The 26,601-nt window shown below is 58.6% G+C and overlaps 2 protein-coding genes across 7 annotated transcripts in view; one reads left to right on the top strand and one right to left on the bottom strand.

Moving 5' to 3' along the window:
* TMEM104 (transmembrane protein 104) overlaps window positions 1-12,431 on the top strand; it is a 42,558-nt gene extending 30,127 nt beyond the window's left edge. For all 3 annotated transcript variants that reach the window (XM_021414568.1, XM_021414567.1, XM_021414569.1), the window contains exon 10: window positions 8,317-12,431. In XM_021414568.1, coding sequence (XP_021270243.1) covers window positions 8,317-9,077 — 761 coding nt within the window. In that variant the 3' untranslated portion in view covers window positions 9,078-12,431. The remainder of the gene's footprint in view (window positions 1-8,316) is intronic.
* On the bottom strand, window positions 14,009-26,593 carry GRIN2C (glutamate ionotropic receptor NMDA type subunit 2C). 4 transcript variants are annotated; one of them, XM_021415146.1, is made up of 13 exons: window positions 26,173-26,593; window positions 22,791-23,214; window positions 21,363-21,952; window positions 20,787-20,901; window positions 20,018-20,229; window positions 19,505-19,673; window positions 18,628-18,781; window positions 18,033-18,158; window positions 17,724-17,953; window positions 17,386-17,546; window positions 16,739-16,926; window positions 15,947-16,179; window positions 14,009-15,685 (listed from the first exon to the last, which is right to left on the bottom strand). In XM_021415146.1, exons 2-13 carry the CDS (start codon window positions 23,196-23,198, stop codon window positions 14,369-14,371), a joined length of 3,903 nt encoding a protein of 1,300 aa, XP_021270821.1. In that variant the 5' UTR covers window positions 23,199-23,214; window positions 26,173-26,593; the 3' UTR covers window positions 14,009-14,368. The 4 variants fall into 4 exon arrangements, with proteins under 4 accessions (XP_021270821.1, XP_021270822.1, XP_021270819.1 ...); XM_021415147.1 differs by having other exon boundaries at window positions 26,113-26,193; XM_021415144.1 differs by lacking the exon at window positions 26,173-26,593 and having other exon boundaries at window positions 22,791-26,078.

The raw sequence follows: 26,601 nt of genomic DNA on the forward strand, positions 1-26,601 counted from the left end.
TTACTGGGTAATAACTCCTAGCAGCCTCATAGGAAGGGATGTGGATTAAGAAAGATAACAAAAGGGGAGGTAACAAAGGGCTTGGTGGAGCTCAGCAGCAAACACCGGGCTACTGTGTATTAAGCAGCTAACTCAATTAATGGCAGCCTGTTACAGGGTGAGACGCCCAGCTCTCTAGGTGGGGACTGTTGACTTTAAAGATACTGGTAGCATGATTATTGCTGCTGTTGTTGGATGGTCTCTGGCAAATGTTCCCAGACAGTTCCCATGTGGGACGTTTGCTCTATGTGCTGCTCTTGATGCTGTACTGTAGATATTAAAAAGTATTGTATTTTAATAAAGAGACATTCTATAGGGGAATAAACTGGGATTGGTTGCTGCGGGCTCAGTCCTCTCTCCCTGTAGTACAGTTGGACCTGATCGCATTCGTTCTAGGAACTGTAGCCCTCAAGTCAGATTACTCCCATCCTTGTCCGAGCAATGATCTCAGTTTTGTCCAGAAATCAAATCTCCTCCCCTAGTGCTTTGCTCTGGCCAGTAAGGTGGAGGGAAGAAGTACAAGAGCAGCCATGAAGCATGCATTAAGTGTTTTCCTCCCTCCCCCTGCAGGGTATTTGGTAGAAGTCTCCCAGGGAGGAAATGAGGAAAGAGCTCTCCCAAGGCATTCTGGTGAGCTGACTTCCCTGTCTGATCATTCCTTCGATACTTCTACTTTCTCCACCGGAATCCTGTGCTTTTCAGGACTCCTCAGCACTTCTTTGCAGAGAACTGGTCTCAGACCATTACGCTTTGTGAGCAGTTCTCAGCTGTGCTGTCACTGCCATCCTTAGCAGACTTAACTAGCCGTGCACAAGTTGATTCAGTACAGAAACCCGGAGTCTCTCTGCTATGTGCCTTCAGCTGCAGAGCTGGAAACTGGGAATTATGGCAGAGGCTGATGTAGGATGGGGGTGGCAGTTACCTGAAGCCTTGCTTGCAGTCTCCTGCAGGGAGATTATCCTGCCAGTGTCCACAGCCTTCAAGGTGGCCTCTTCTCTGCATCCGAAGTGGAGCTTTCTGCAACAGCTGAATGGGGAACCCATTACATCTCTGCCTCTTTCATAGAACAAAGCACACAGGAGTGTCAAGGAAGAGGAAACTGAGCTGTAAATCAGGACACTGTTGCACGTTTGGTTGGCTTAGGGATTGTGACATGAAGTAAATTTGAAGAAACTTGTTCTCGTATCCTTTTTGGAACAGAGAAAGCTGCTGCCAGAGCCCAGGGTAAATAATTCACTAAGAAGTGAATATATTTATGAAGAGTTAGTTAAAAGGCAGTGCTTCTGTCATGCTTGCTCTCGGTCTTGTCAGTTGAGGAGCTCATTTCAGTGGTGTTTGTGGGGGGCGGTGGGGTGAAGCAGTGCTGGTATAAGTGAAAGAGCCTTGTTAGCTTCAGATGTAGATGGAGAGTGACGGGCGGTGCTGGACGGGACCACTGACATCCCGCATGAGGAGCCAGTGACGTTCCTGAAAAGAGGCCTTTATCCAGGCAGCAGGAGATGAACTGATGGGTCTGAGCTGGAAATGTAAGGACATATTCGTCCCTAGTGCTGCAGAAGCATCTGGGTGGTGGTGCCCATGCGGATTATCAGGGTATGTTAGTGGCACACAAAGTTGCTCTCCGCTGCTCAAAGTGTGAAGAATGTGCTTTTGGAGCCAAATGATAAAAACTTTGCTGGGTTGGCACAAGGCAAGATGGAGTGTGTGGATAAGGCTGTGGGGTATCTGGATTTCATGGAATGTGGTGTTCTTGCTCCCATTGCCTTTCAAAGGAAGCATGCAAATGTAAGTTAGATTTGTGGTGACACTAAAGTATATGCTACTCCTTTCTCATAGAAAAGTAAATTCTCATATAGAGAGAGAGAAGAGACTGTCAAAGCTAATAGTTAAGCCAAGTCAACAGCAGAGCTCAGAACAGAGTCGTTGATGCAGAGGCTTTATGGTGCTGCTGCTAAAGGTGATCAGAGGAGAGAGGACAATAAACTACAGGGTATTTTTCCATCAGAAGCAAGCAAAACTCCTTGGCTGCTTTTCCCTTCCCATATGTTGAGATAAAACATCTGTGATAAACACCAGAGTACAGAGCAGTTTTTCTCCCTGTGAACTGTTACTGGTGTGCAGACGTCTGGATCTTGGCTGGTAGGTGCTGAGAGGGGACAGCTCCACCAGGCTCACAGCGGTTGAGGTCGTGGTGGGGGAGGCTGCTTGTAAATCTTGCTTAGAGCATTTGAATGCTGCCCCAGGCAGCAAAGAAAAGGGGAGAGGTGATGTCTTCAGGGCAAAGAGGCCTTGCTGAAACACTTTTGCCAGACAAAAAGTCCTGGTGGTGCTTTTTAATAAACTTTTTTCCTTTGTGAATAGAAAGAGCTCTGCCTGGCTCAAGGCCAGGGCAGCAGTAAGCTCCTGAGATGGTTGCAGCAGGAATAACCACTGCCTGGTGGTGTAGGTGAGATGGCAGGGCAAGCCCCAAGGTATCTGAGACTTGGTGGTCAGAAATTGAAGCACCTTCTTCTTACCTTTTGGTAAGCTGCATCACACTTCTGTGATCTTAATGTGATCACATATGGCTATGCCTCCCCTGCTGTATGAGCAGCAGTCCCTTGCCATGTGGACTGTGCCTTAGGCTTTGCAGCAGGGAGGTAAAGTTGTCCCTGCTGTCCATTAGAGGAAGGAACTGCACTGTCCCACAACTTTGGCTCATACCTTTCTTGTGGGAAGTAATTTCCCTCTTCTTTCTGACATTTCTCTCTAGAGAATTGCTGTCTTCAGTGAACAGATCCATCTTGTTTCCCCACAGTCTCTGCACTCATAAATCCTTCATCTTCTTGGAGACTGAGGCTCAGTCATTGCCAAGTCTGATCCTTAGCTGCTCCAGCTCCCACATCTGAGGGAGCAAATCTGGTTTTCGTATTCTCTTTACCATCGTTTCACATAGAAACCTCCTCTGAAGGCTGGAGAAATTTATCAGTTGGTGCTCCAGTGTTTACAAAGAGCTGGAGGTCATAAACGAGTGAATGGATACAGCTTCTGCAGGAGAAATCAGATAACTGACTTCTGAATTTAAGAATCAGCTTCTTAACTTCAAGATGCTTTGTTTTGCTTGCAAGGTGAACTTCATCCATGCTTTAATACTTCAAATGCCAGAGCATCCGTAATGTCTGGCAGTGCCAGTGGGCTCTTACACTTGCCTGCGACAGTGGTAGAAGGCAGCTGGCTCTGAGGTGGGAGATCAAAGAACAATATCCTGGGAAGGTGTCAGTGCAAAGTGGCCAGCACAAGTGTTAGCTAGGGATGCAGAAGGTGCAGCCATCCTGATGTGATGCTGTGCTGTTCAGCATGTACAGGGCAGATGCTCTTGCTTGTACGCCGCCTCTCCTGGATTCTGTCTGATGTTAAATTAAATGAGGTCTATTCCGTGCCTCTAGTGGTCTCTTCCTTCGGCATGGTGAAGGTTCAAGACCAAGGCTAAGATGGAGAGCAAACTTCTTAATTCCCTTCAGGTTCTTTGAAAGAGAATGAGCCTTGGAAGCTGAGGAAAATGTCCTCTTGGAATCCATCATCCCACCAAATGCATGAAAAGGGAAGCAAGTGGCGCGCATTGTGAGAGGGCGATTCGTTATCATTATTTCCTGGCATATTGATTCTCCGCTTGGACAGGAAGGCTCTGTCACGCCGTCAGCTGGCGGTGACGGATGGCTCCGCCGCAAAGCGTGACGCCGCGCCTGCTCCAACAAATGGCCCTGGTGGTTGGGGAGCAGCGAGGCGTGGGCAGCTCTGCGGGCAGCACGGCATCTCCAGCCCTGGGGGGGTGGCAGGTGATGGTCTTGCTGGGCTTCCGTCGTGGAAGGAGTAGGAACGGTGCTGGAGAGCGTGAGACTTATGCTGTGGTGAACGGGTGTGTGAGATCATTCTTCTCTTAGCATCCAGCTAGCTGTCACGTAACCTTTGTTCTGATGTTTGTTTCTTCCAGTAACTCTTCCGGTCGCGCATGGTTTATAGCTGATTGCCTCTGTGCTTCCTAGATCCGCTAAGCACATCCCTGTTTTAACTGGAACTATGGTGTTTTGAAGGTTGAAGTTCCCTGTTGAGCCTGGGAGGTGACATCTGCCTTTGGTCTTTCTTCCTGGGATCGCAGAGGTATCCAGTGCCATGGTTCTGCAAAACCACGCTTCTGAGATTGCTTCCCCCTTGCCAAGCCACCTCCTCCCAAATTACATGAGCACATCTCTCTCGTTGATGTTTCTCAGTATGGCTCAGTCTGGATCTTCTCTGTTATTTTTTGCATGCTGATAGAGAGACAGAGGCGGGCCACCAGGTGAACATCTCAGAAGTATGGTGTTCTGCCAGGGATGGAGGAGAGTTAAGCCAGAAACTCATTCTGAGCAATGTTTCTTCCAGGAACCTACCATGGTGGATGAGAGAGAAGTGTCATCCTTGGACTTCTTACTACGACAGCCTTTCTGCAGAGAGATGAAGCTCGTGTATGAGACAGCATTCACCATTTGCAAAGGTGTTTGCTCTGACTCTGCAAAACAATCCTTAAACTTAGAATGGCTAGGTTATCGTCACTGCTTCTCTGTGCAGCTCTGTTATGCTTCTGTAAAAGCTCACAAAAACTCTGTATTTCTAATATCCCCAGGCTCCCATATTTTCCCTAAGTACTGGTATCTGGATGCGTTCTCATCCATATTCATCCTTCCTCCACCTGCAAGAGCCGTAGCATAGCTGCTCTATCTCTGAATCATCTCCTGAGTCAAGCAGGAGCTGTCTGCCAGGTCTGCCCTGTCTGAGAGGAGGAGACAGTATTTGCTCCTTGGAGAGCAAGAGGAGGGGGCTGCAGGCCGGGCAGTGGTGATGGCACGCGTCACAAGTTTTGCCTTTTTGCAGGCCGTCTTTTTTTTTTTTTTTCCCCCCACACATCCTCATTTACATCCTTCAGATAAAAAGGTGCTCAAACCTCGAGGGGAGGGCAGAGGAGACGAGCAGAAGTGTGCTCTGTGCCTGGCTGGCTGCTGAGCCTGGCTGTGGTGTGTGGGTTTGGAGTGCGTCTAACGCTTTGAAAACCGGGACAGACAAAGCCCTCAATTGCTTGTTAAGGACTTGTTTTACACCATTATTATTATATTTATTTTTTACAAGGCTTTCATGTAACCTGCTAACAATCCATCGTCACCTTCTTGTCTTTGCTGTTGGTCGTGAGGTCTGAAGGGCTCCTGTCCCTGCGGCGTTTTGCTTAAATGATTTGTGCTACGTGTACAGGGTAGATTGAAGCTTTCATGATGACCCGGTACCTGACTTAGCAAGGGTTCTTTCTGGTGAAGCACCACTGTTGGACAGTTCCTGTGGCAACCGCGGGTGACTGAAAATAGCGTGGTGTGGCTGCCTTCAGCCCTCCCTCCCAGGTGGAGGAGGAGGTGAGCAGGAGCTGTGTGCGCCTGCAGGGTCCTGTGCTGCCTCTTGTCTGCTCAAAGCTGCCTGTCAGTCAGAGTCTGTCATCTTCGCTTCATCTTGATTTATCATCCAGCATAACTAGGTTTCAGAGTTTCATTTTGGGCTTGCATCCTCCGAGGGACAGGCAGATAAATCTGGCATGCAAATGGTTTAACTCTCTGGTTGCAGGAGCAAGGCGAGAGGCTTCACCTGCTGCTGGGAGCGAGGCAGCGCCGCTGTCAGGGCTGGAGGTGGGCAGCACTGCCTCCCTCCAGGATAACACCTGCAGAGCCCCAGCGGGAGGCAGGGGAGCACAGCTTGCCTTCTTGGGAACTGTGCTGGCGTAGATCATCGTATTGGCCTGTCACTCTTCATAACTTCAATTTCTGATAGGTTCAATTTCTGAAAAGTATTTAAGGGGGAAAAAAAAACAACAAAGGCGGTGTTAATTCTAGCTTCTTAGGCCATATACTCGTATCCATCATTCCAGGAATCCACTGGAACCCTGATCTGTCATAGCTGCCTACTGGAAAAACACACACTGGGGCAGAGGAGGAGCTGTGGGTCCCTGAAAAGAGGCTGAGCATGGGGTGTGAGCCTGCAGCTTCCTGAACTAGTCCTGTTAGCGCTGGTGTGGAAAGAGGCGGTTTGAGCCAATGGTGAGAGTGAGCTGGGAGATGGAAGTGGGTCAGCTGTCACTCCTGGCTGAGCAGAGCAGGTAGGTGCTCATGGTCTCGTGTGCGGGGAAGAGGTGCAGGACTTGTGCAGTTCCAGCTGGCGAGACGCAGGAGCAGTGCGGGGCTTCAGAGCCTGACCACATCTCCTGCAGGAGGGAAAGGAGCGCTCAGCACGTGCCCAGTTCTGCCCAGCCTGCTTTGCCTTGTTCTGCACAGCACCCTGTCTTGTAGCCTGTGTGACCCTGGGGAGCACAGCCAGGGCCATGTCACTGGGAGCGTATCGCCCTGAGGCTGCCTGGCTCCGGCTGATTTGGCTGGCAAACATCTCTGTGTGGGGAAGCATGGGAGGACGCAGTAACCACACCTGTTCTCACCGGGCTCTTCGCTTGCTGGCTTGAGCGGAGGCAGTGGGAGCTGCACACATCCAGAGCGATGGATTGCTCTTTTCCATAGCCCCCTGTAGCTGGATTTGGGGAAGTGAATAGTGCCCAGCACTCCCAAGAGGGCCGGCTCTCAGTGCCACGGAGAAATAGATTTGCTGTCATCTCCAGCCCAGTGTTTTCAGAGAGCTGTTAGACTTGTCCTGTCCCTGGCAAGCAGTTGGAAGTGAATGGTTTCCCGAGGCAGAGGCAGTAGGAGATGGAATGCAGAGTGCGGCTCGGCAAGCGCTGAGCGTGAAGCTGCTGTTAGAAGGACGAGGAAGGAATGCAGTGAGAGGAGAAGCTGAGTTCTGCGGAGCACTGAGAGTGTGCGGGAGAGGACGGTGCGCATTATGGTCAGCCTGGTGTTGCTGGGGATGAAACAGGAGCCTGTTCTGGAACTGCTGCTTCTGTTCCCATGCCTGGCGAGCCTCCCTGCCCATGTCAGGCAGAGCAGCCCTGTGTCCTCGCCACCTCCCTGCGCACCCTGCCCGGCTCCCGGTGCTGCTTCCCGGGGGCTTGGCCATGGGTCTGTCTGCTGCTCTGTTTAATTTCTCTGTATTTTTATTTATGGCATTCAAAGTCATGCATAATACGAGTGTCAGCGTTTTTTGGTTTTTTTCATTACCTGATAATTCATGGCTGTGCTCTGATGCCTCAGAGCAGTGCAGGAGACATCTCTGTGCCAGCCATGATGACCCATTCATTGCCAGCATCAGGCTGTAAATTTTCCTGTTTTCTACCCTGCCAGGCAGGTTTTTTTCCCCTGCTCCTTATTAACTCCAGCTGATGATCATCCTTCCCAGGTCGACATGATTTTTGTGATGCTGGAATTAGTTTTCTGCTGTTTTTATGTGCCATGCTAGGAATAATAGTCTAGCAGTAACCACTTCTGGCTCAAATTTCCACCAGCAGAGTAAATAGGGGTATTAGCCCAGTCTCCTCAATTCATTTTTGTCCGTGGCACGTCACTGTGTGATCAGCTTTGTGAAACGTTGTTCGGCTATTCTCTGACATGAGTGAAGGATAGGCGAGCAGACTTTGTGCCTAGAAGTGATGAATTTTAATAGCAGTCTTTTGGTGCTGTCTTAGTCCCTTCCAGACTGGCTCCTCCACCCTGGGATTAACTACAGACAGCCTGGAAGTGGCTGGCTAGTTCTTGCTCTGTCGTGCTTGACAGATCGCAGGGACAGGAAGGCTCTGTAGCACCTGCTGCTCCCTTGCACCTGCTTGTGTACATAGCTGAGGCCTTGGAAATATTAGTCCAGTTGCAAATGTGTAGGAGTATTACTGGAATTGACTCTGCAGCTGGGCTTAATTGTTTCTTCCTTTAGAGGTCAAAGCTCAAACATCTCTAGCTCGCTTCTAAACAATGTTTAGGCAAGGTGTGTGGCAGAAGCATCCATGGACTGAGACCCTTGAGGAAGATGGTGATGGTCTTGGCCGTGTTGGTATAATGCTCCTGAAGGACCCAGAGCAATCAGTTGCAAACAGAGGTGGGAGAGTGAGTACCTGGGGAGGGAGCTGCCTGCCAAAGACAGTCCTGAGCCTGTTGCCCGATGTTCTGACTAGCGCTGACAGCAAATGCTGATAAAGGCAAGATGTGCAGGAGTTAGATGCAACATGTTCTCCAGAGATAAGGGGATGCTCCTGTGGAGCAGGAGAGCTGGTGCCAGGACTGCCAGTGCCGGTGGGAGGAGGGCTGTGGGGAGCGTGGGCCTGGCTTGACCTGAAGTGTTCTCTTTCTCCAGCTTTCATCCTCATGATAATTCTGGCCCTCATCCGCATCAGCAGAGGCCAAGCGGAAGGTCACCCGTCCATGGCCCAGCTGTCGGGCATCCGCAATCTCTTTGGGGTATGCGTCTACTCCTTCATGTGCCAGCACTCCCTGCCATCCCTCATCACACCCATCTCGAAGAAGAGGCACGTCAACAAGCTTGTGCTGCTCGATTACATCCTGATACTGGCTTTCTACAGCCTCCTGTCCTTCACCGCCATTTACTGCTTTCGCAATGACACTCTCATGGACATGTACACGCTCAACTTCACCAACTGTGAGATCATCAACGTTGCCTTCATTCGCTACTTCTTGGGCCTCTTCCCAGTCTTCACCATCAGCACCAACTTCCCCATCATCGCAGTGACCCTGCGCAACAACTGGAAGACCCTTTTCCACAGAGAAGGGGGGACCTACCCATGGCTGGTGGATAGGATTGTCTTTCCTGCCATCACGCTGGTTCCCCCGGTGCTGGTGGCTTTCTGCACCCACGACCTGGAGTCCTTGGTGGGGATCACGGGAGCCTATGCTGGGAATGGGATCCAGTATCTCATCCCAGCTTTTCTCGCGTACTGCAGTCGTAAGGACACTCAGCTGGTCTTTGGCAGCGGGACAGTTAACAAGCACCTCTCCCCTTTCCGGCACAGCTTCTGGATCGTGTTTGTACTCATATGGGGCTTTTCTTGCTTTGTGTTTGTGACTGCAAACATTGTCCTGAGTGAGTCAAAATTCTGATGTGGGGGTAAGTGGCGTGCTCCCTCGGGGACTTCTGCCCTCACCAGGACTTGGTGGGGGGGAAAGCAGCACGAAGGGAAGCCTCCAGGCCATCAGCTTGGTGGTGCAGGCTGGACCTGGACACAAACTTTCTTCACTCCAGCTTGAGTGTGGATGGAGTGGGCTCAGCCTCGTCATCCTGGTTCTCAGACTCACTATCCAAAGCCATGGGGCTGAGCTGCGGGCGGCCTGCACGACGAGCCGGTGTCCAGCCATTTCTGCCTTCAGCTCTGTTTGAGCATCACTCTGTTCTTATGCTGACTCTCTTCTGATGCTGCAGGTTTCAGTACGGAGAGAGCAGACAGCCTTGGCTGCTCATTACAGTAACCAGCTCCATGTTCTTTCTCCCCCAGGTAGGGACTTGCTGTGCACAGAGTCCAGCAGGAGTTTGGGGGCAAGGAGTCTCTTCGTCTGCTGAGAGCCCCCCGAAGCAACCTCCTGTGCCAGTTCAGGGAGGAAGGGAGAGTTTGGTGTGGGAATAGCCCTGGCTCTGAAGGCTTTGTGCTCTGTTACACTTGTTTTTATTTTTTTCTAGAGACATTAACCTGTTTGTGCTCTGGGGAAGGACTGCTTGCTTGTCAGAGCTGGATTTCTCCAAGCCAGGGGCTTATGTTCACACCTCTCATCCTGTTCTCCTTTTTCTCTGGCAGCCCCAACCTCATGGAGGAGCACAGGGGATATAGCTCTTCCTCCTGGTAAGGAGAATGCAGCCTTGCCTCCCTTGCCTCCTGCATGCTGCTCAGTGACTTCAGCTGGCAGAGCCCTCTTCCATTTCGTACAGGGCTGATGTGACAGACCAGACCCCAGCTGCAGCGGTCAGGGTTTGTGTGGGCTGGGAAAAGGTGCTAATTACCCTCTCCTGACTCGTGTTAGGCCTGCAAGAGCTCTGGCTGTGCAGGCTGATGCATTTCCAGCCTCCTGTGCTGGGTAATTAGCCTTGAAACAAGGTGGGTGTTAACTCAAAGGAATGGGCTGGTGCCAGCAGGAGAAGGCCGTGCCACGGCTCGGCTGTGCCTGCCTCTGTGCAGGAGCTGAGCTCCCAGGCGTTACAGGGGACAGAACACTGGAACTGGTCCTGGATCCCCCCCCGCTCTGCACAGGTGTGAGGTGGCATTCTGCTGGTCCTGCTCGGCTTAGCTGAGTTAGCTGAGCTCCCAGGCATTTCTCTGCACGTGTTGGGCTGCCTGCTCCGTTAGCCAGCCGGCGCTGCAGGTAACAGTTGCTGCTTTTGAGGCTCCTGTTGGTCACTACCACTGCACAGCGACAGACGGCCCCATTCCAATATTCTGAGCCCTTAGGCAAAGATTGCGTGGGTTTTTTAACAAAAGCAAGAACTTCAAAAGTTTTCACCTGAAAGATTTTAAACCCTTTTCCCCCCTGCCCTCATTAAGACAGGTTCAAAGCCAGGTGCATGTCACTTCTGTTCTATCCTCTTGCCCTCTGCACTTGCTGCAGTATTAAGTGTTACTGTTAGCTAAAGCAAGCTTTGAACTGCAGCTCTTTTTAATCAAGCTCCATTTTCAAGTAGGTCTTCCTCGTTTCCATATGACCTGAAGTGCTCCTCCTGGGGGACTGTGCAAGTACCTGGAGCTGGATAAAAAAAAAACACTTGATGGTTTCTGAAGTAAAGCCCTCCACCTCTCCAGCCTGAGCGCTGTGCCTGCGTCCTTGCCACGCTGCCGGGAGGGGATGCAGGGGCCTGTTTCCTTGGGCTCCAGCTCCATCCTGAGCAGGCATTGGCAGCCCTTGCTAGTGAATTTAAACATCCCCAAATGCTCTAGGGGAGCTGATGTGGTATCTTCAGTGCCAGATGACAAGTTGCTTTGCAGGTGGCTGGTGTCTCGTTTAGGAAGAGTGACAGTAGTTTGGAGCATAAATTCAGCGGGCAGTTGAGCTGGGGGTGTTCTGTGAGGAGTGGGGCAGGCGGCTGCTCCTCCCCTGCCTGCACTCCCAGCCCCTGCTCGGCTGCCAGGAGTGGGGGGATGCCAGGTGCTGTGCTGGGCTGTGCTGCTGCCCTGTCCTTGTGCAGCAGCTGGGAGCAGGGCAGAGCCAGAGGAGGAATTTGATGCTAATGAAACCAGCCTTGGGAAGGCTGGAAGGGCTGCAGGGGCTGCTGCTCTGTACGAGTGCACAGGTGTGGCTTTATGGAGGGGGCCCATGGATTTCCTGTGTTGCTGCCTGCCCTCAGCTGTCCCCTCCCCCCCCCCTTCTGCAAGGCACTCTGCTCAGCCTCATCCCTTCAAGTGCTGATTTCAATTTCTTGCTACCACATTTCATTGCCAGCCGGAGAATGGGTCTGTCATCTGTTGCCAACGTTACTTTGCCTCTGCGTGTCCTCCCTTCTCCGCTCAGGGCTGCCCTTGGCCTCCCCTTCCCTTCACCTCCCTGTGCTTGCTGAGGCACTGGGACTGCCCAGTGCTGCACAACGCGGCCCCCCCCCCCCAAGGCACAGCGTCCTTGGTACCTTGCCACTCCTGCCCCCGGGGGTAACTGCTGCCTTTGGAAGCAGAACTGCTCCTGGGAGGCGCTGGCAGTGGGAGCTGCGCTGCTTCACCTTGGTGCCGCTCTTGGGCCCCGCTGTGAGCTCCGCCTCTTCCAAGCACTGGGCTGTCTCCTTTGCTGCTCTGGCACATGAGGCTGTGCCTTGGTGCGGGCAGTGGCTGTGGGCTGTGCTGGGCCGTCCTGGGCCCTTCCAGGAGCTCTGGTCCCAGAGGGGCATGGGAGTTTTCTGAAATAACTGACCCAGAATTGCCAGACAGCTGCTGTCCTGGTGCAGCAGCAAAACAAATCTGTCCAAGGAATGGGGGTGACCAAGGGGAGGAAGGTGGTGCTGGTGAGATTGTTTGTCGTATGCAAGGCCTTAAAAGTGACGGGAGGGAATGGAAGGGAGCTCAGCAGAGCGGGGGATGCCCGCCCCCTCCTCTCACCGAGCAGCAGCGCCGTTGTTGTTTGGCTGTTACATTTCATTATCACAGGTTCTCACATGGTGCTTGTCCTGAATGTGATCAGTTTTCAATAAAAAGGGATTAAAACCAAGGAGCTGCCCCGGCGCGACTGGTTCTGCCTGCCCCGTTCCCTGCGCCTCGTCCTGCAGGGCTGCACGGGGCAGAGGGCAGCGCTCGGTGCTGCTGCTCCGCCACGGGAACGTCTGCACCTTCCCCTTCTCAATTATAGCTCCTCACACTTAAAACCAAACAAATTGAATCGCTCCGCTGCCTCGGGCTGCAAAAGCAGTTTCTGCCAACAAATTTATTATTGCCGTAAAGCGCGGCTTGATTTATGTTAAAATATTAAAACGGCTCTTTATGGTGGAAATAAACGCTTTCCCTGCGATTCTCTCCGAGGACCTCCCAGGCTGCGGAGGATCCGGGGGCTGGGGCACTAAATCTGGGAGCAAAGCGGCATCGGGGATGGGTTCGGTCTTTGGTGACGCTTTGCACAGCGCTGGCCGCAGCAGGGGACAGGGAAAGCACCGTGCCGGGAGGCCGAGGCGCTGCGCTGCCACGCGGGGCTCCGAGGGTTTGGGGCAGCCCCCACCCCCGCCCGCCCGCTGTTCCCACCGGATCCCACTGAGCTTCGGTGGCACACGCTCGGCCCGAGGGGAGGGCTGGGCTGAAAGGTGTGGGGCGATGGGAGGGCGGCTGTGGGGCGGCCGAATGGCAGTGATGGATTGCAGCGTTCCGCCCGCAGGAAAGAACGGCGCTCAGAAGCCGCTGAGCACTAAAACACCCAACCTGTGTGCACAGCCAACCTCAGCGCGGCTCCGCTCCCGCCTGCACCCACATCAGCGCTGCAGCCACAGGGAATGGGAAAATAACGAGCTGCCTTTCCCCATCCCAGTTAGCGTATCAATCAGAACTGCGGAGCCTGGGGCCGAGCCCACCCCACGGGCACCCATCCCCAGTGCCGCCCACTGTCTCCTCGTCCCTCGCTGCCCTCCACCTCCCGCAGTGAAGTCCTTCAATAAAATATGAGGCAAATGCATTTGGCCTCTGCTGAGTCACCGGGGATATAACTAATTAATTGAAAACGTGGGCTGGAGATGGTTTTTCTCCCCTTTTTCTGCTCCGTTTTGTCCTTACAGCCCCCAAACCTAGCTTGGCCTTGGGCAGGCTGCTGGGCCTGGACAGTTACCACACACATGCTGGCGTCTTTGGGCCAGAAAGCCGCAACTTGGGGAAAACCTCCCAGGGCACCACCAGGGGCCAGCCTGTCCCCATGGGGCACCTGCTGGCCAGAGCTGCCCCTTGCAGAGCGGTGACAGCCCGGCACGCTCCCCATACCTCCATCCAGCAGCATGGGTTCGTTTGTCCATCCCTTCCACTCTCCATTGCCACTGTCCTCCCTCGCCAAGAGGCCCTCGGAGGGGCTGCCAAAGCAATTAAGTGACAATTGCGATGATAAATAAGTCACAGGAATTAAAGCGCTGGCACGTGATGGCAGCCAGGCTGGGGGCGGATGGAGGGACACTGGCTGGATTTAACCCTGGCCAGATGGATGGATGGACAGATGGATGGACGGACAGGCACTGCCAGCGCATTTGTCCTTGGGCAGCGAGTGCCCAGCTCTCCCCAGGGCTTTGCTGCTGTCCCCATGGTGCAATTGTGCCAGCCCAGCTCAAACAGCCCAGTGTCTGCCTTTAGCTGGGACAAGAAAGGGAGCAGGAGCCCGGGGGAGCTGAGGGCAATGGCACAGCAAGATGGGCTGAAGCCAGCAGGCTGCAGCTGAGTTCAGTCCATTTCCCCCAAATCCTGCACTGCAGCTGCTCTCCCAGCCTGCGCCCAGCTCATCACACCGGGGCCAGCCAGGCACAGGGACGTGAGTGGAGACTGGGCTCAGGACCGTGTGACCGAGGGGACAAAGCCAAGGACAGAAAGGAGCTCAGCAGCGGCGCTGGAAGAAGGGTCCCGAGCCGGTTCAAAATGTCTCTTTAATGACCTGGACAGGACGCTTGGGATCCCTCGATGAAACCAAGACAGAACCACAGTGACAATGAGTTCAGCGTCCCCATGTACCCAGCCAGCCCTGCCTGCGGGGAGAGCCCAATCCAGCCTCGAGGAGGCTCCTTTGACCTTTGAAGTGAGCAGATCTGGTTTGGAGCATCCCGCTGCCGATGACGGAGGACGTTCGAGCGCATCTCCAGGAGGAGCAGCTGGCGCAGGGGAGTTGGGCGAAGGGCGCTCGGCTTCTCTCCATCCAGGCTGGCGGTGAGCAGGGAGCAAGCGCATCTCTCGGAGCCCCCCGTGCCCCCATCAAACCTCTGACTCCAGGCTGGAGAGCCGCCGCCAGGACCCGCCGGCACAGGGACTCGTCACCCCATGGGCCACCGACCGCTCCGTGCCCACCGCGCGCAGCCAGCCCGGCTCCCCCCGCCACCCCCAGTCTCTGTAGGCTCCGTCCCAGCGCCCCGACCCCCGGCCGCCCCCCAGCACCTCGGGGTGCTCGCGGGACGAGCGGCCCAGGTAGAGGGGCGGGTGGGCGTAGGAGTCCGCGCAGGCGTAGGGCGCGCAGGCGGTGCCGCGGGGCTTCTGCCGGCACGCTTCCCGGTAGGACGGCAGCCGGGCCAAAGGTGAGCGCGGCGCCCGTCCCGTCCCCGCCAGCCCGGCGGCCTCGGGGCAGCGGAGACCGCAGCCGTGGGCGGCCTCAGCTTCGGGGAAGAGGTCGGGGACGTCGCCGCGGGCAGGAGATGGGCGCGTCCCGCAGCGCCGCAGTCCCGCACCGCGATGCTTCTCGCCCCGCTCCCGGGACGCCCGGTCCGCGCTCGCCCGCCGGCTCCGCTGCTCCCGCTCCGCCACGGCTCTGCAAGTCCTGGCTCTGGGGAAGGAGCTGCGGGAGCAGGCGGGAGGGAGGGACGCGTTCCCCGCCTCCCTTCTCGGCTCCGACGCCGGGAGCGGCCGCGGCGCCGTCCCCGCGCCGTCCCCGCAGAGCAGCGGGGCGCTGGGCCGCCGGTCCGCCCGCCTGTGCTCCCGGTAAATGTCCGGCGGCGGGAGCTCCCTGGGAGGCGTCGGAGCGGCAACGGGAGCGCCGATATGGTTCCCCATCAGCGCGTGCTCCCCGAAATCCCCCTCCGGCGCCGTCTTCGGCGGGACGTGCGGGAAGGGCCCCGGGGGGGCTTTGTCCCCCGCGCAGCCGCCCTGAAACTTGGCGGGGTGAAGGACGCGGGGGGTGCGCTCGCTCGTCCCCCTCCATCTCTCCTCGCGGGAGTCCACGGGGATGGGCAGGGGCAGCCCCCGGGGGGGCCCTTTGGGCGCGTAGGCTCTGCGCAACCTCTCCGGGTGCATGGGGCCGCAGGAGGGACCCCGGTGTGTGCCGGTGCTGTTCTGCACCACGAGCTGCGGCGTCCTGAGCGAGAACGTGGGCTGGAGGTGCTCGCTGCGGCTGCTCCAGTCCTCGATGGTGCGCGTGGCGTGCTCCAGCGAGCCGCCCACGCTGGCCGTCGACACCATGTCCTTGGCCGCCTGCAGCATCTTCAGCACGTTGGCCTGGGCTGAGCTCGCCGTCACGTCGGGTGTGGGCTCCCGCCCGGGGCTGCCCAGGGTCTGCACCCCGCTGAAGCAGCTGTAAATGCCCTGGGGAGAGAGCGGGGAGCCCACGCTGTCAGCAGAGCGCGGGGTCGTGCACACAGCCCCACCGTGAGCTGACTCTTCAGGAGGGTTGGGAAGAGCCAGGAGTTGGCCTTAATCAATTGAAGGCAAAACTGGGACCAACAAAGCCCCGTCCCCACCATGGAGCAGCCCCTGTCCCCAAGCATCTCCCCCTGCCACGCAGAGCCAGCATAGACCCGAGCCTGAGCACGACCCCTCCCCAGCACCCGGGGCGGTGGCACGCACCCTGCTGATGGCCAGGAGGAAGTCGAACTTGTGGGACTTGGGAACGTTGTGCCGCAGCTTCCAGTAGACGAGGTGCTCCCAGGCGAAGACCAGCAGGCTGAGCCCCATGGCCACCAGCAGCATGTAGAAGACCCCAGCCATGTTGTCAATGTCCAGCTTGCTGCTCATCACCTCGTTCTTCTCATTCTGACAGATCCCCGACAGCCACACCGTCTCCAGCTTCTGGGTCTCACCTGGGGATGGGCACACACGGGGATGGGGTGAAGGCTTACCACGGGCACCACCTCCCCCAGCACAACCCCTGCCTGTCCCTCCCCCACCGTGGTGGTGGAGGAGGAGGACATCCACCCAAACCCCAGAGCTGCTATCACAGAACTACAGTATGGATTGGGTTGGGTTGGGTGGGACCTTAAAGATCATTGGCTCAGCCCTCACCACTGAGCATCCCTTGTGTCGCTCATCCTCCTCCAGGCCCTCTCCCATCTCATTCGTTCCTCTTCCCCCCACCCAGCTGTGCCCTGCCCCCATCCCGTGCTCCCAGCTCTCTCAGCCCCTGGCCCTCAGACTTTGCAGCTGGCCACCTCTGACATTTTCTCAGATTTTGCGTATGGGATTTTACAGCCCTCAAGAAGAGCAGAGACCTCAGAGGGAATAACCCCATCCTGTGGCTGGAGAGGTGCTGATGGATTTTAACATCACCTTGAAGGAGCAGCCCAACTTCCCCAACCCCTCAGGCCGTCCTATGATGATTCATGGATCGCGGGCTCCCACTGAGATGCTCCGGGCACGCACCATCTCCCAGGAATTGCAGCAGGGCCAGATCAATGGCCCGCTTCCAGCGTGAGTCCTTCTGCAGGGCGATGCCGTAGCCCGTGGTGGCAAACACCTTCCCGCTGCCGATGGTCACCAGCTTGCAGCCCTCATCCTTGCCCGCCATGTAGTTGAGCACCGCCGCATCGTAGATGAAGGCATCCAGCTTCCTGCCCACCACCGAGAGGGCTGGGTGAGGGGGGGGTCCTCGGGAGCAGACCCCTTTCTGGGGGAGCTGTGCCCTTTTCTGTTGGCTGCATCCCAGGGCAGTACCCTGTGGAGGATCTCAACCCTATCATGGAGAGTCACAGCCCCATCCGGGGAGAGGAACCCAATATGGGGGGGGGATGTATCCCACCTAGGGAAGCTTTAGGAAGCTCTATCCCTTCTGCATGGTGTTGCAGCCTTTTTGGGGTTCCATAACCCAACTAGGAAAGCCTTATGGACCCATAACACCCCAATGTGCAGAGCCGTATGCTCCAGGTGAGCTGTGCCCAGACTGGGGAAGACACAGTTCACTTGAGGGGGCTGTACCCTCCCCAGCTGAGGAATCCATTCTCCACCTGGGGAACACTGCATCTCATCTCAAGGAGCCGTATGGGGCCGTACTTCATCTGGGGGACCCTTACCCCATTTTGAGGCTGGTGAGGGCGTCCTCCACGGAGCGCTGGTTGTACTTCACCATGTGGGTGTGCATGTCGGGGTAGTTGCTGCGGATGTTCCTCTCGGTGCTGCCATTGGGGACAGTGCCGAAGCGGAACGGGGGGTACTGCTCCTGCGGCTTCTGGAACTGCAGCAGGGAGCCCCGGGGGGCAGCGTCAGGGGGGCCCGTGTCCCTGCTGTGTCCCCAGCATCTCCCCCCAGCCAACTCTCTGTCCTCCCATGCATGCACAACCACGCAGCCCCTCAAGGGCTCCCCACCTGGATAACCTTTGGGGGTGGGAGAACAGCCCAACCAGCACCTCACCTTCCTGTCGCTCAGCCCTGACACAGTGTCGATGTATTGCTCCTGGATCATGAAGGCTGCCAGATTGGCGGTGTAGCTGGCGAGGAAGATGACGGCGAAGAAGGCCCAGATGAGCACCATGATCTTGCTGGTGGTGCCCTTGGGGTTCTCGATGGGCACAGAGTTGTTGAAGACTAGGGCCCACAGCAGCCACACCGACTTGCCGATGGTGAAGGAGGGACCGCCTGGTCCTGGTGGGGACAGGGGGCAGGGGGACAGGTGTCAGTGTGGGGATGCGTCCCCTCCCAGCTCCCAGCTCCCCCCACTCACTTTTGCCGCTGGTGAGGTTCTGGTTATAGCCAACAGGGCTGAAATACTCAAACACGAAGACAGTGACGGCCACCACGGTCAGACACATCACAAACATCATCACCCACACTGCGGGGCTGTAGGGCTCTGCGAGGCAAGAGGGTCTCCGTCAGATCAGCCCGACACCCTGAATCCCTTCACGTTTCCCATGTGATCGCAGGTTGTTCCTGGCGGTGGCCCTGGCCATGACACCGAGACCCATTTCCTTGCAAAATGCCCCCAGTGGGGATGGGGCTCATCCGCAGGGAGGGGCAGCATGGGCACTCCAGGAAGCAGCCCCAGACCTGCCCAGCAGGACAGGATGCCCCGTGCATCCCATGGCCACGGGGTTGGGGAAGGTGACCCTGCACCTCCATCCTTCCTCCTTCATGCAAAATACAATGAGGATAAAACAATAATAATGGGATTACTTAGGCAAGGGGAGGAGGAAGCCCTGACGCTGGCGGCTCAGCCTCCTTCCCCGGTGACTTGCAAACTGGATTTTTTTGGACGTTATTAAAACCAAGCGCTATTTCCAATCTGCACTTGCAGCGGGCGGGGCTGAGCCAGTCCTCACCGAGGAAGGCGGAGGGGGACACGGTGCCGTTGCTCCTGGCCACCATCACGCTGATGCCAGTCTCCACGAAGGGCACGGAGAAGTCCACGATCTCAGAGCGCTCCTCGTTGATAGTGAGGGAGCCGATGGCCATGTCCGCACGCTTGTAGTACACCTGGGGAGGGCGGGTGGCCTCAGGACGGGCAGAGGAAGAGGAGCCAAAGACACCGCTGCTGGCGTGCCCCAGCGAGCAGTGCCCTGGCTGAATCACAGAACCGCAGAATGGGTTGGGTTGGGTTGGGTTGGGTTGGGTTGGGTTGGGTTGGGTTGGGAGGGACCTCCCGGCCCCCAGCCCCACACCCGCCAGGGGCTGGCTGCCCCCACCAGCTCAGGAGGCCCAGGGCCCATCCGCGGCCTCGGGCAGCTCCAGGGATGGGCACCACAGCTTCTCTAGGAACACGTTCCAGCACTTGCTGCCTTCCTTGTACAGAATTTCCTCCTAACATCTAACCTAAATTTTCTGTTAGTTTAAAGCCTTTCCCCTTGTCCATCAGACCACGTAAAATGTTATTCTCCCTCCTTTTTATAAGCTCCCTTTAAGCACTGAAAGCAATGAGGTCTCCCTGGAACTGTCTCTTCTCCAGGCTGGACAACCCCATCTCCTGCAGCCCTTCCTGCGGGAATCACGGGATCACTGAGGCTGGAAATCCCATTAAGGTCACCAAGTCCCAGCCCAGCCCAACCCCCCGCCCCCTGCCCCCATCCCTCAGTGCCACATCTCTGCGGTTCTGAATGCCCCCAGGGGGACTCCCCCGCTCCCTGTGCCACTGCATCACCGCTCTCTGGGAGCAGCTCCTCCTCATTCCCCACCCGAGGCAGGATTGCTGCCCGGCCCTACCTCACCGATCATGCCGTTCCACACCCCGCGCACGATCTTGCCGTGCTTGCCATTGGTCACCAGGTAGAGGTCATAGGAGAACTTCACTGTCTTGGCCAGCTTCTTCAGGATGTCGATGCAGAAACCTTTGCAGCACAGTTTGGTGTAGGGGTCTGCGAGGCCGTCACTGCTGAGACCGCGCCGAGAAAAACGGGTCAGGGCTCTGCAGAGGTGGCACAGCCCCGAGCTGCCCCTGTGCTCATCACTGTGCGTGCAGGCAGCGTGAGTGAGAGGAGGTGGGAAAGGGAGGAGGGGAGAGGGGAGAGGAAAAATGGGAAAGGAGGAAAGGGAAAAAGGGGAAGTGAAGGGGAAGGACCCACCGATGGGCTCCCAAAGCCCCAGTGGATGAGGGCAGAGCCTTTCCCCGCAGCGCTCCAGCCAGCAGGATGCAGGGGCCTCTCCTGCACTGGCTCCAGCCCCATCTCAGCAGCTCCCAGCCTGTGCTGGGCCGCGCAGCGGGCACGTGCTGCTCACCTGGCCGAGGCGTTGGTCTGCTTGCGGCAGGGCACGGTGTTGCGCACACAGACGCCGGTGCTGGGGTCGGTGTTCTCCACGATGACGAAGGGCCGCTCCTCCAGCGTGGCCACCGTCAGGTGCCTGTTGTCCACCACGGGCTGCAGGAAGGAGCCGTAGCGGGGCCACACCGGGTACTTCATGTGGATGATGCCGTGCTCCCACTTCCCCACCTGCCCAGGGGAGAGCGCACCGTCACCGCCCCATGGGGCATCCCACGGCCTGGGGGCTTGTCCCCCCCCAGAGCACTGTTAGGCTGCAACCACCACGGTGGGCACGGCCCAGCTCCCGCCGCCCACACACACACTCATGCTTTGCCCCAGTGACAATGCGCTGAGGTTTTCTTTCTTCCCAGGGCTGTGTGCACAGAAGTAGCCATTTTTCACTCGAAATGTTTTTAAACTGGAAAAAGCACCTCCAGATGGCTTGGTTCAGCTCTGCGCCTGCGCGGCCAGAAGCATCAGGCACAGCCTGCAGTGGGGCTAGCAGAGGAGCAAGGGACGAAGCAGCTGTAGGGTGGGGAAGCACACACTGAGGTGCACGGTGCTGCACAAGGAGGATTGCGGATGAAGGAAATGCAATTGCAGGGGGGAATGCTGCAGCTACAAAGCCATGGGCACGGCTGGTGTGCATGGGGGATGTGCAGGGTCCCGAGTTGGCAGGGACAACACTGACGTGTTGGTGTCAGCCGCAGGGCTCGCATGGCTCACGCTGCCCCCGGGGCTCCTACCATCTCCCAGAGCCGGTGCTGGTTGAGCGAGATCACCACCATGGTGGGCCTGACCAGGAAACCGCCCTCGTTGAAGGAGAAGTCCCTGTGCTCCCACGTCACGTTGAGGAGGTGCCTGAGGGGCACAGCACCCAATGAACCCGAGCCCTGCATGTCCCCAGCTGCCCTGCCTCCAGCCAGGATCCCAGGTCCCCAGAGGGATGCGGGGTTGGGAGAGGAGGCCCAACTTAGCCCCTGTGCAGCAGGGAACCGAGGCAGCCCTCCCTGCAACAAGATGCTGAGGATGGAGCACTGCATGTGAAGAAGGGCAGAAGCACAGATGCTGCCACAGCAGCACTGAGATGCCGCATTTGCAGCACAAAGAAGCCCTCAAGGAGCTTTAAATCCCCTCCCATGTCCCCAGTGGCTGAGGCAAGAGTCACTCCAAGATGCTTGAGAAGAAGCAAGCCAAGAGGCACCAGCTGCGAGCACCCTCCTTCTGCCCAACACCCTGTGTGCCCTCCTCCCCCCTGCACCCCCCTTCCCCATTTCCCCATTCCCCAGCCCAACGCACACCAGCCGTTCCCTGGACCTCACCGGTAGAAGCTGGCGTTGGTGGCAGCGGCGGGCGCCCGGCAGTCCTGCCCCACGTCTGGGAGGAAGCCGTGGGCTCGGAAGAAGCTGGCTGCCCCCATGGCGATGATGGCCACCCCGTCCCGCACCTTCTGCCGCAGGCTCAGCTTCCAGCTCTCTGTCACCACGCTGATGAGGCCGACGGGGAAGGAGGCGGGGGGCAGCTCCATGTTGCCCACCGTGAGGCTGGGCACGATCCAGATGTAGCCCGGCCCCACCAGCCCAGCTTGCCCGGCCATCTCAAAGAGGAACTCAGCCTCATCCCGCGAGCAGTAGACCAGGAGCACCTGGGCATCAAGCTGCCGCAGGAGCCGCTGCGTCCTGGAGCTGCTCCGCTCCTGGCTCATCTCAAAGGTGAGCACGTCCTGCAGCTCCCAGCCAAAGTAGCTGGCATCAGTGAAGGAGCGAATGAGCTCCAGGAAGATGCTGTAGCCCGGGTAGAGGCTGGTGATGACGGCGAAGGAGCTCCAGTCGTATTCCTCCAGCACCTTGAAGATCACCTGGATCTGCTGCTCGATGGAGACGCCCAGCTGCAGGAAGGCTGAGCTGGGCTCCTGTGGGGGGAGCAGGGCTCAGGGGGTGGTTGGCCCCACGGCACAGGTCTCCCCGTGTCCCTGCAGCCCTCTGGGGACCCACCAACACACCACGAGCTGATGTGGTGCATGGTCTGGAGACACCCGAAATGGAGCCAGTCCATCCCTGTGGTTTCTGCAGAGCCGTGGGCATCCCATGGCACAGGGTCGGGGTCTCCCAGCTCGTTGACCAAAACCCACCCAGGGGGAACCGGTCGCTTCCCACACGGTGCTGGGAGCAGCTCCCACGCCGCTACCTGCTGCCGGCTCCATCGCCAGCCCCACCTCCCCGGCCATCTGGCCTCTCATTAGCAAATCTTAATTGATCTGATTCTGTCTTAAATGATGCAGCGAATGGCATTTTCAGAAGGTCATGAGCAGGCAGCACTGCCTTGCCACGCAGACCGCCTCCACCTTCGTTTTTTTTCCTGATGCTCCCCAAGGGGGTCGGGCAGTGGGGGCTGTCCCATGCCACCCCACTGACACCGCACAGGGGCAGCTGCAGGACAGCCCGTGGCTCCTGCCACAGCCAGGGCCTCCTCACCTGCTGCCACCCAGCCATGGGCAGCTCGAGGGTTTAGAGCCCACAGCACAAAAGCAACCCCAAGCATCTGGGGGAGTCGGTCCAATATTTGCCTCTGCTCTCTTTGAGCCGGGGGCAGTGGTGCCGTCCGTGAGGCCAGCACCAGGATCCCCAGGAGCCAGTGTGGGAGGGGATGACCAAATCCTGCCTGGACACCCAAGCAAAGTCCCACTGCCCTTTCCAATACCCACCAGATGCCAGTCCCAGACCCCAAATAACCGACAGCCAAAGCCTCACCTTGGGGCTGAGGACCACTGCAGAGCCCCCGCTGATGCTGAGGATGGGGACCTGGGTCTGGGAGGAGATGAAGTCAAGGATCTGGGCCACTGCCTCCGTGCCGACGTTGTCCTCGAAGACGATGCCGTGGATCCTGTGGCTGGCCAGCACGTCACAGATGTGGGTGAGCAGGGTGCTGGGGTTGGTGTTGTTGACGACGACGGTGATGGGGTGGATCTCCAGGGGCATGTCCAGGAAGCTCTGGGGACTCAGGCGGGAGCGGATGTGCAGCGGGTAGGACGTGCCCCCAAACACCACGGCCACGTTGACCACCGGCTCCGCAGGGCCGGGCAGCAGCACGTCGGTGAAGGCAGCTGAGCAGCCCAGCACCAGCGACAGCAGCAGAGTGTGCGCCGGCGCTCTGCCCATGTCCACCGCCGTGTCCCTGTGAGGACGGACACAGCCCCTCACACCCATTCTTCTGCGGGGACCGTCCCCCACGCACCACCCAGCAGCGGGTGACCCCAGTGAAAGCAGGGACTCTCCTCCCTTGGAGGCTGGATGTGGTGTGGGGATGACCATAGGGCTGTGCCTCCGCCTCGGCCCCCTTGGGGGTACAGAGGCTCTGTCCCCCAGTGCCACATGCCTCACCCTCAGCTCCAGCAGCCACAAACCCTTCCCAACCCGTTCCTGCTTCCCTCCACCACCCCGTCCCCATCCCGCCGCCACTGTGCTCTCCTTCCCCTCCGAGCCACTTTAGGATGCTCCCCATTGCCCCCGGGCAGGGACCGGGACAGCAGCGGGAGGTGCCGGGAGGAGCTGGATGCTCCCTCGTGCCTCTCTCCACAGTTGACAGTCACCTGAAATATTTACGGCCTGAAAGCTCGCGTCCCCCTGCGCATCCTCTGCAGTGCAGAGCGCGGATCCCCAGCAGGGCAGCGCTCTGGGTGCTGCTGGGGCCGGGATGTGCCGGGGCAGAGAAGCCCCTCGGCTCCTGATAGCTCCGCGCTGCTGCCTGGGAGGAAAGCCCCTAAAATCCCCATCGGCTGCTCACCAGCTTTAGCTGCGTGGTACCCAGCTCGAGCAGTTCCTAATGAATGGGGGAGGACGAATGTCCCCTTTATCTGCCTGGCGTGGCTGGAATCGCGGGGCTGACGGCCCCAGCCCCGTCCGGAACACCGACCCCCAGCCCTGAAGCCCCCGGGCCATCAGCCACGCGCCAGCCACGGTGGCACCGCACGCAGCAAGATGCCAGCTGCCAGCCGCGCTCGGAAATGTCACTCGCAATTAAAAGCTGCTGTTGCTTAACGCGTCCTACGCACAGCGAGAGGAAGTTCGGGGTCTGGGCTGGGGGCCGCCCCAGGGACCCCTCCGTCCTGTGACACAGCACGAAGCCACTTGGTGCAAAGCACGGCCGGCATTTGGGACTGGAAATAGGCGAGAGAACCCGGAGCGGGGCCTCTCCGCGCGCCTGGCGTCGCAGCGCGGGGCTGAGCTGCCGGGCGTTCCCACCGCCCCGTCCCGCAGCCGCAGCGCGAGGTGACGGCGCGGCCCCGGTGCCCGGTGATTCACGGCCGCGGGTCCCACGCCACGGCGCGGCCGGGCAGCACCGCGCCACCGCTCCTGGCTGCGATCCCCGGGTATTTTTAGTCCCGCGATAAATAATTCATCGGGAATCCAGCACCGGCGACCCGAGCGGGGAGGAAGGGGAGCAACGCGCCACAAAACAAACAGAGCCGCTCTCCCGGCAGTTCTGTCCGTCTGGTGGCTCCTCAAGGACACTGAAACGCACCCCGGGCCCTCGCCGCAGCCGAGATCGGCTCCACCGGCAGCGGGGCCCCGCGCACCTCCCGCACCACGGCCGAGCCCCATCCCAACGCGGCTCCGCGCTGAGCTCCGGGGAACCCCCAGCGCCCACCGGTCCGCGCACGGAGCAGCGCAGCCCTCCCCGAAAACCGAGCGCTGCTTCCACAGGGGCTGCTCCCGCCGGGCTGCGGCGGGGGACGGATCTGGGCAAAGGGGATCAGCGCCGAGCAGCGCTCCCTGGCTCTGTCCCCGCAGCGCGGTGACGGCTGCAGGGCGAGGAGGGGAGCCCGGCCCAGAGCTGCTCGGCCGCCTCTCGGACCACGGGGAATAAACCCAGCGGAGCCGCCGAGATGGGGCGGAGGGGCTGAGCGGGAGGCTGGGCCTGGGGTGACGGCGGGGTTGGATTGGGGATTACCCGTGGGATTGGGGCCTGGGGCTGTAGCATCGCGCCCGGCACCAGGGGATGCCAAAATGGCCGGGATTGGGACGCGGAGGGCGAGGAGCTGCCTGGGCACGGCCAGCGCAACGCAGCATCGGCCCTGGGCCTTGTAGGGGGCTGGGAAAACGGGATCTGGGGCAGAAGGCAGCAAATCGCAGGAGGGCCGGGGACCGGGCTGAGCCCGCAGCCGCCCACCGGCCCCACGGAGCTGGGTGGCACAGGGCAGAGCCCAGGGACCCGCGCCGACTGGGGGCAGAAGCGCTGATGTGGGAGCAGGAATGGGGCAGACATCCAGCCCTGCTGCCGGGCAGCGACAGCACAGGCGCTCGCAGAACCCTGTTCCAGGCACGCTCCGAGCCCTCGCCTTCCTCCACCTCCCGGATTGTTATTTGAATGCAACAGGGAAAGTTTGCTTCTCGCTTTAAGACTCTTTTTGCCTCGACCCATCCCTCCCTCCCTGCTCCCAGCTCCAGCGCCGCGGGGGGGGGGGACCATGCAGATACTGTGACCTCGGGGAGCGGAGGAAGAAAATCCCGAAATGCAAAAATCCTTCTCGAGAAGGAGAAACCTTATCTCAAAAAGAGCCTCGGAGCCCGAGAACCACAGCGAGCGGGAGGGGCCGGGAAGGACGGCACGAAACGGAGCCTCGCGGGGATGCGGGGGCAGCGGTGGGGCCGGGTAACGCGTTTGGTGCCGCGCAGGTGAGGGGCAGCCCCACAGGGACCTCAAGGAGCCCCTGAACGAGGGACAGCGGTAAAACCGCCCCGACCCCCCCCCCCGCTGCCCGCGGACGCGGGGAGAAGCGCTGTCTCCTTTCAACCTTCATCCCGCGCCGCCCTCCTCCTCCTCGCAGCACCAGTTGCGGGCAGGGCCCCGCACACACGCACGCACCGAAACGCAGCTTTAAAAAAAAAAAAAAAAAAAGTCGGATGTGGATTAACCGAAAACAAAAGCGAGCGGCGGGTTATGCAAGGTGCCACCCGGCGGGGGTCCCCTTAATTTTGTGCTTCCCCCTAAAATAGACCCATCCTCATCTCGAGATGAAGAGAGAAGCGGCTGTGAAATTTCCAGGACCCCCCCCAGAAAACCCCAACTCACCGCTCAAAGTTCCCTCCGAGCCCGTCGGGGCCCGGCCCCCCCGGTCCGCCTGGTACTCACGGGAGCAGCGCCGCTCCGGCCCCTACATGCCCCGCTCCGCTCCCGGGGGCTCCTCCCGCTGCCGCCCCCCGCTCGGGGCAGCCCCGGGGCACGGTCCGGCCCCGCTGCGGCTGTGGGGTGCGCGGGGCCAGGGTGAAGGGGGGGGCGCGGGGGTGGGGATGGGGGGTCCGGCCGTCGGTCCCGGACTCGTCCTTGGAGGAGGAGGAGGAAGCGCTGCAGCTGCGGCGGGAGGGAGGGATGGGAGCGGAGGAAGGAGGGAGAGGGGTGGGTGCGCGCGGGGAGGGGGGGGCCGAGCTCAGTCAATGCCAGCAGGTGTTCCAAGGGGACCGCTGCCCCCGGCTTCATGCTCGCGGCTCCCCGGTAGCCATAGCCGGGTCGGGACGGCCGGGGATCGGGGACGGAGGCAGGGATGCGGGCACGGGGAGGGAG

Source organism: Numida meleagris, chromosome 17 (genome assembly GCF_002078875.1).
Source record: "Numida meleagris isolate 19003 breed g44 Domestic line chromosome 17, NumMel1.0, whole genome shotgun sequence".
In the NCBI taxonomy this organism is placed as follows: Eukaryota; Metazoa; Chordata; class Aves; order Galliformes; family Numididae; genus Numida; species Numida meleagris.

Bases quoted from the DNA above. Each gene is read 5' to 3' on its own strand.
- GRIN2C (XM_021415144.1), bottom strand. From the start codon at position 23,351: ATGGTCATCCCCACACCACATCCAGCCTCCAAGGGAGGAGAGTCCCTG. The intron at 20,902-21,362 runs GTGAGGTCCAGG...TGTGCCCCTCAG, and splicing joins ACCAACGCCAGCTTCTACCG to GCACCTCCTCAACGTGACGT. The intron at 15,686-15,946 runs GTGCGTGCCACC...CTCTCTCCCCAG, and splicing joins TCCTCCTGGCCATCAGCAGG to GGCATTTACAGCTGCTTCAG.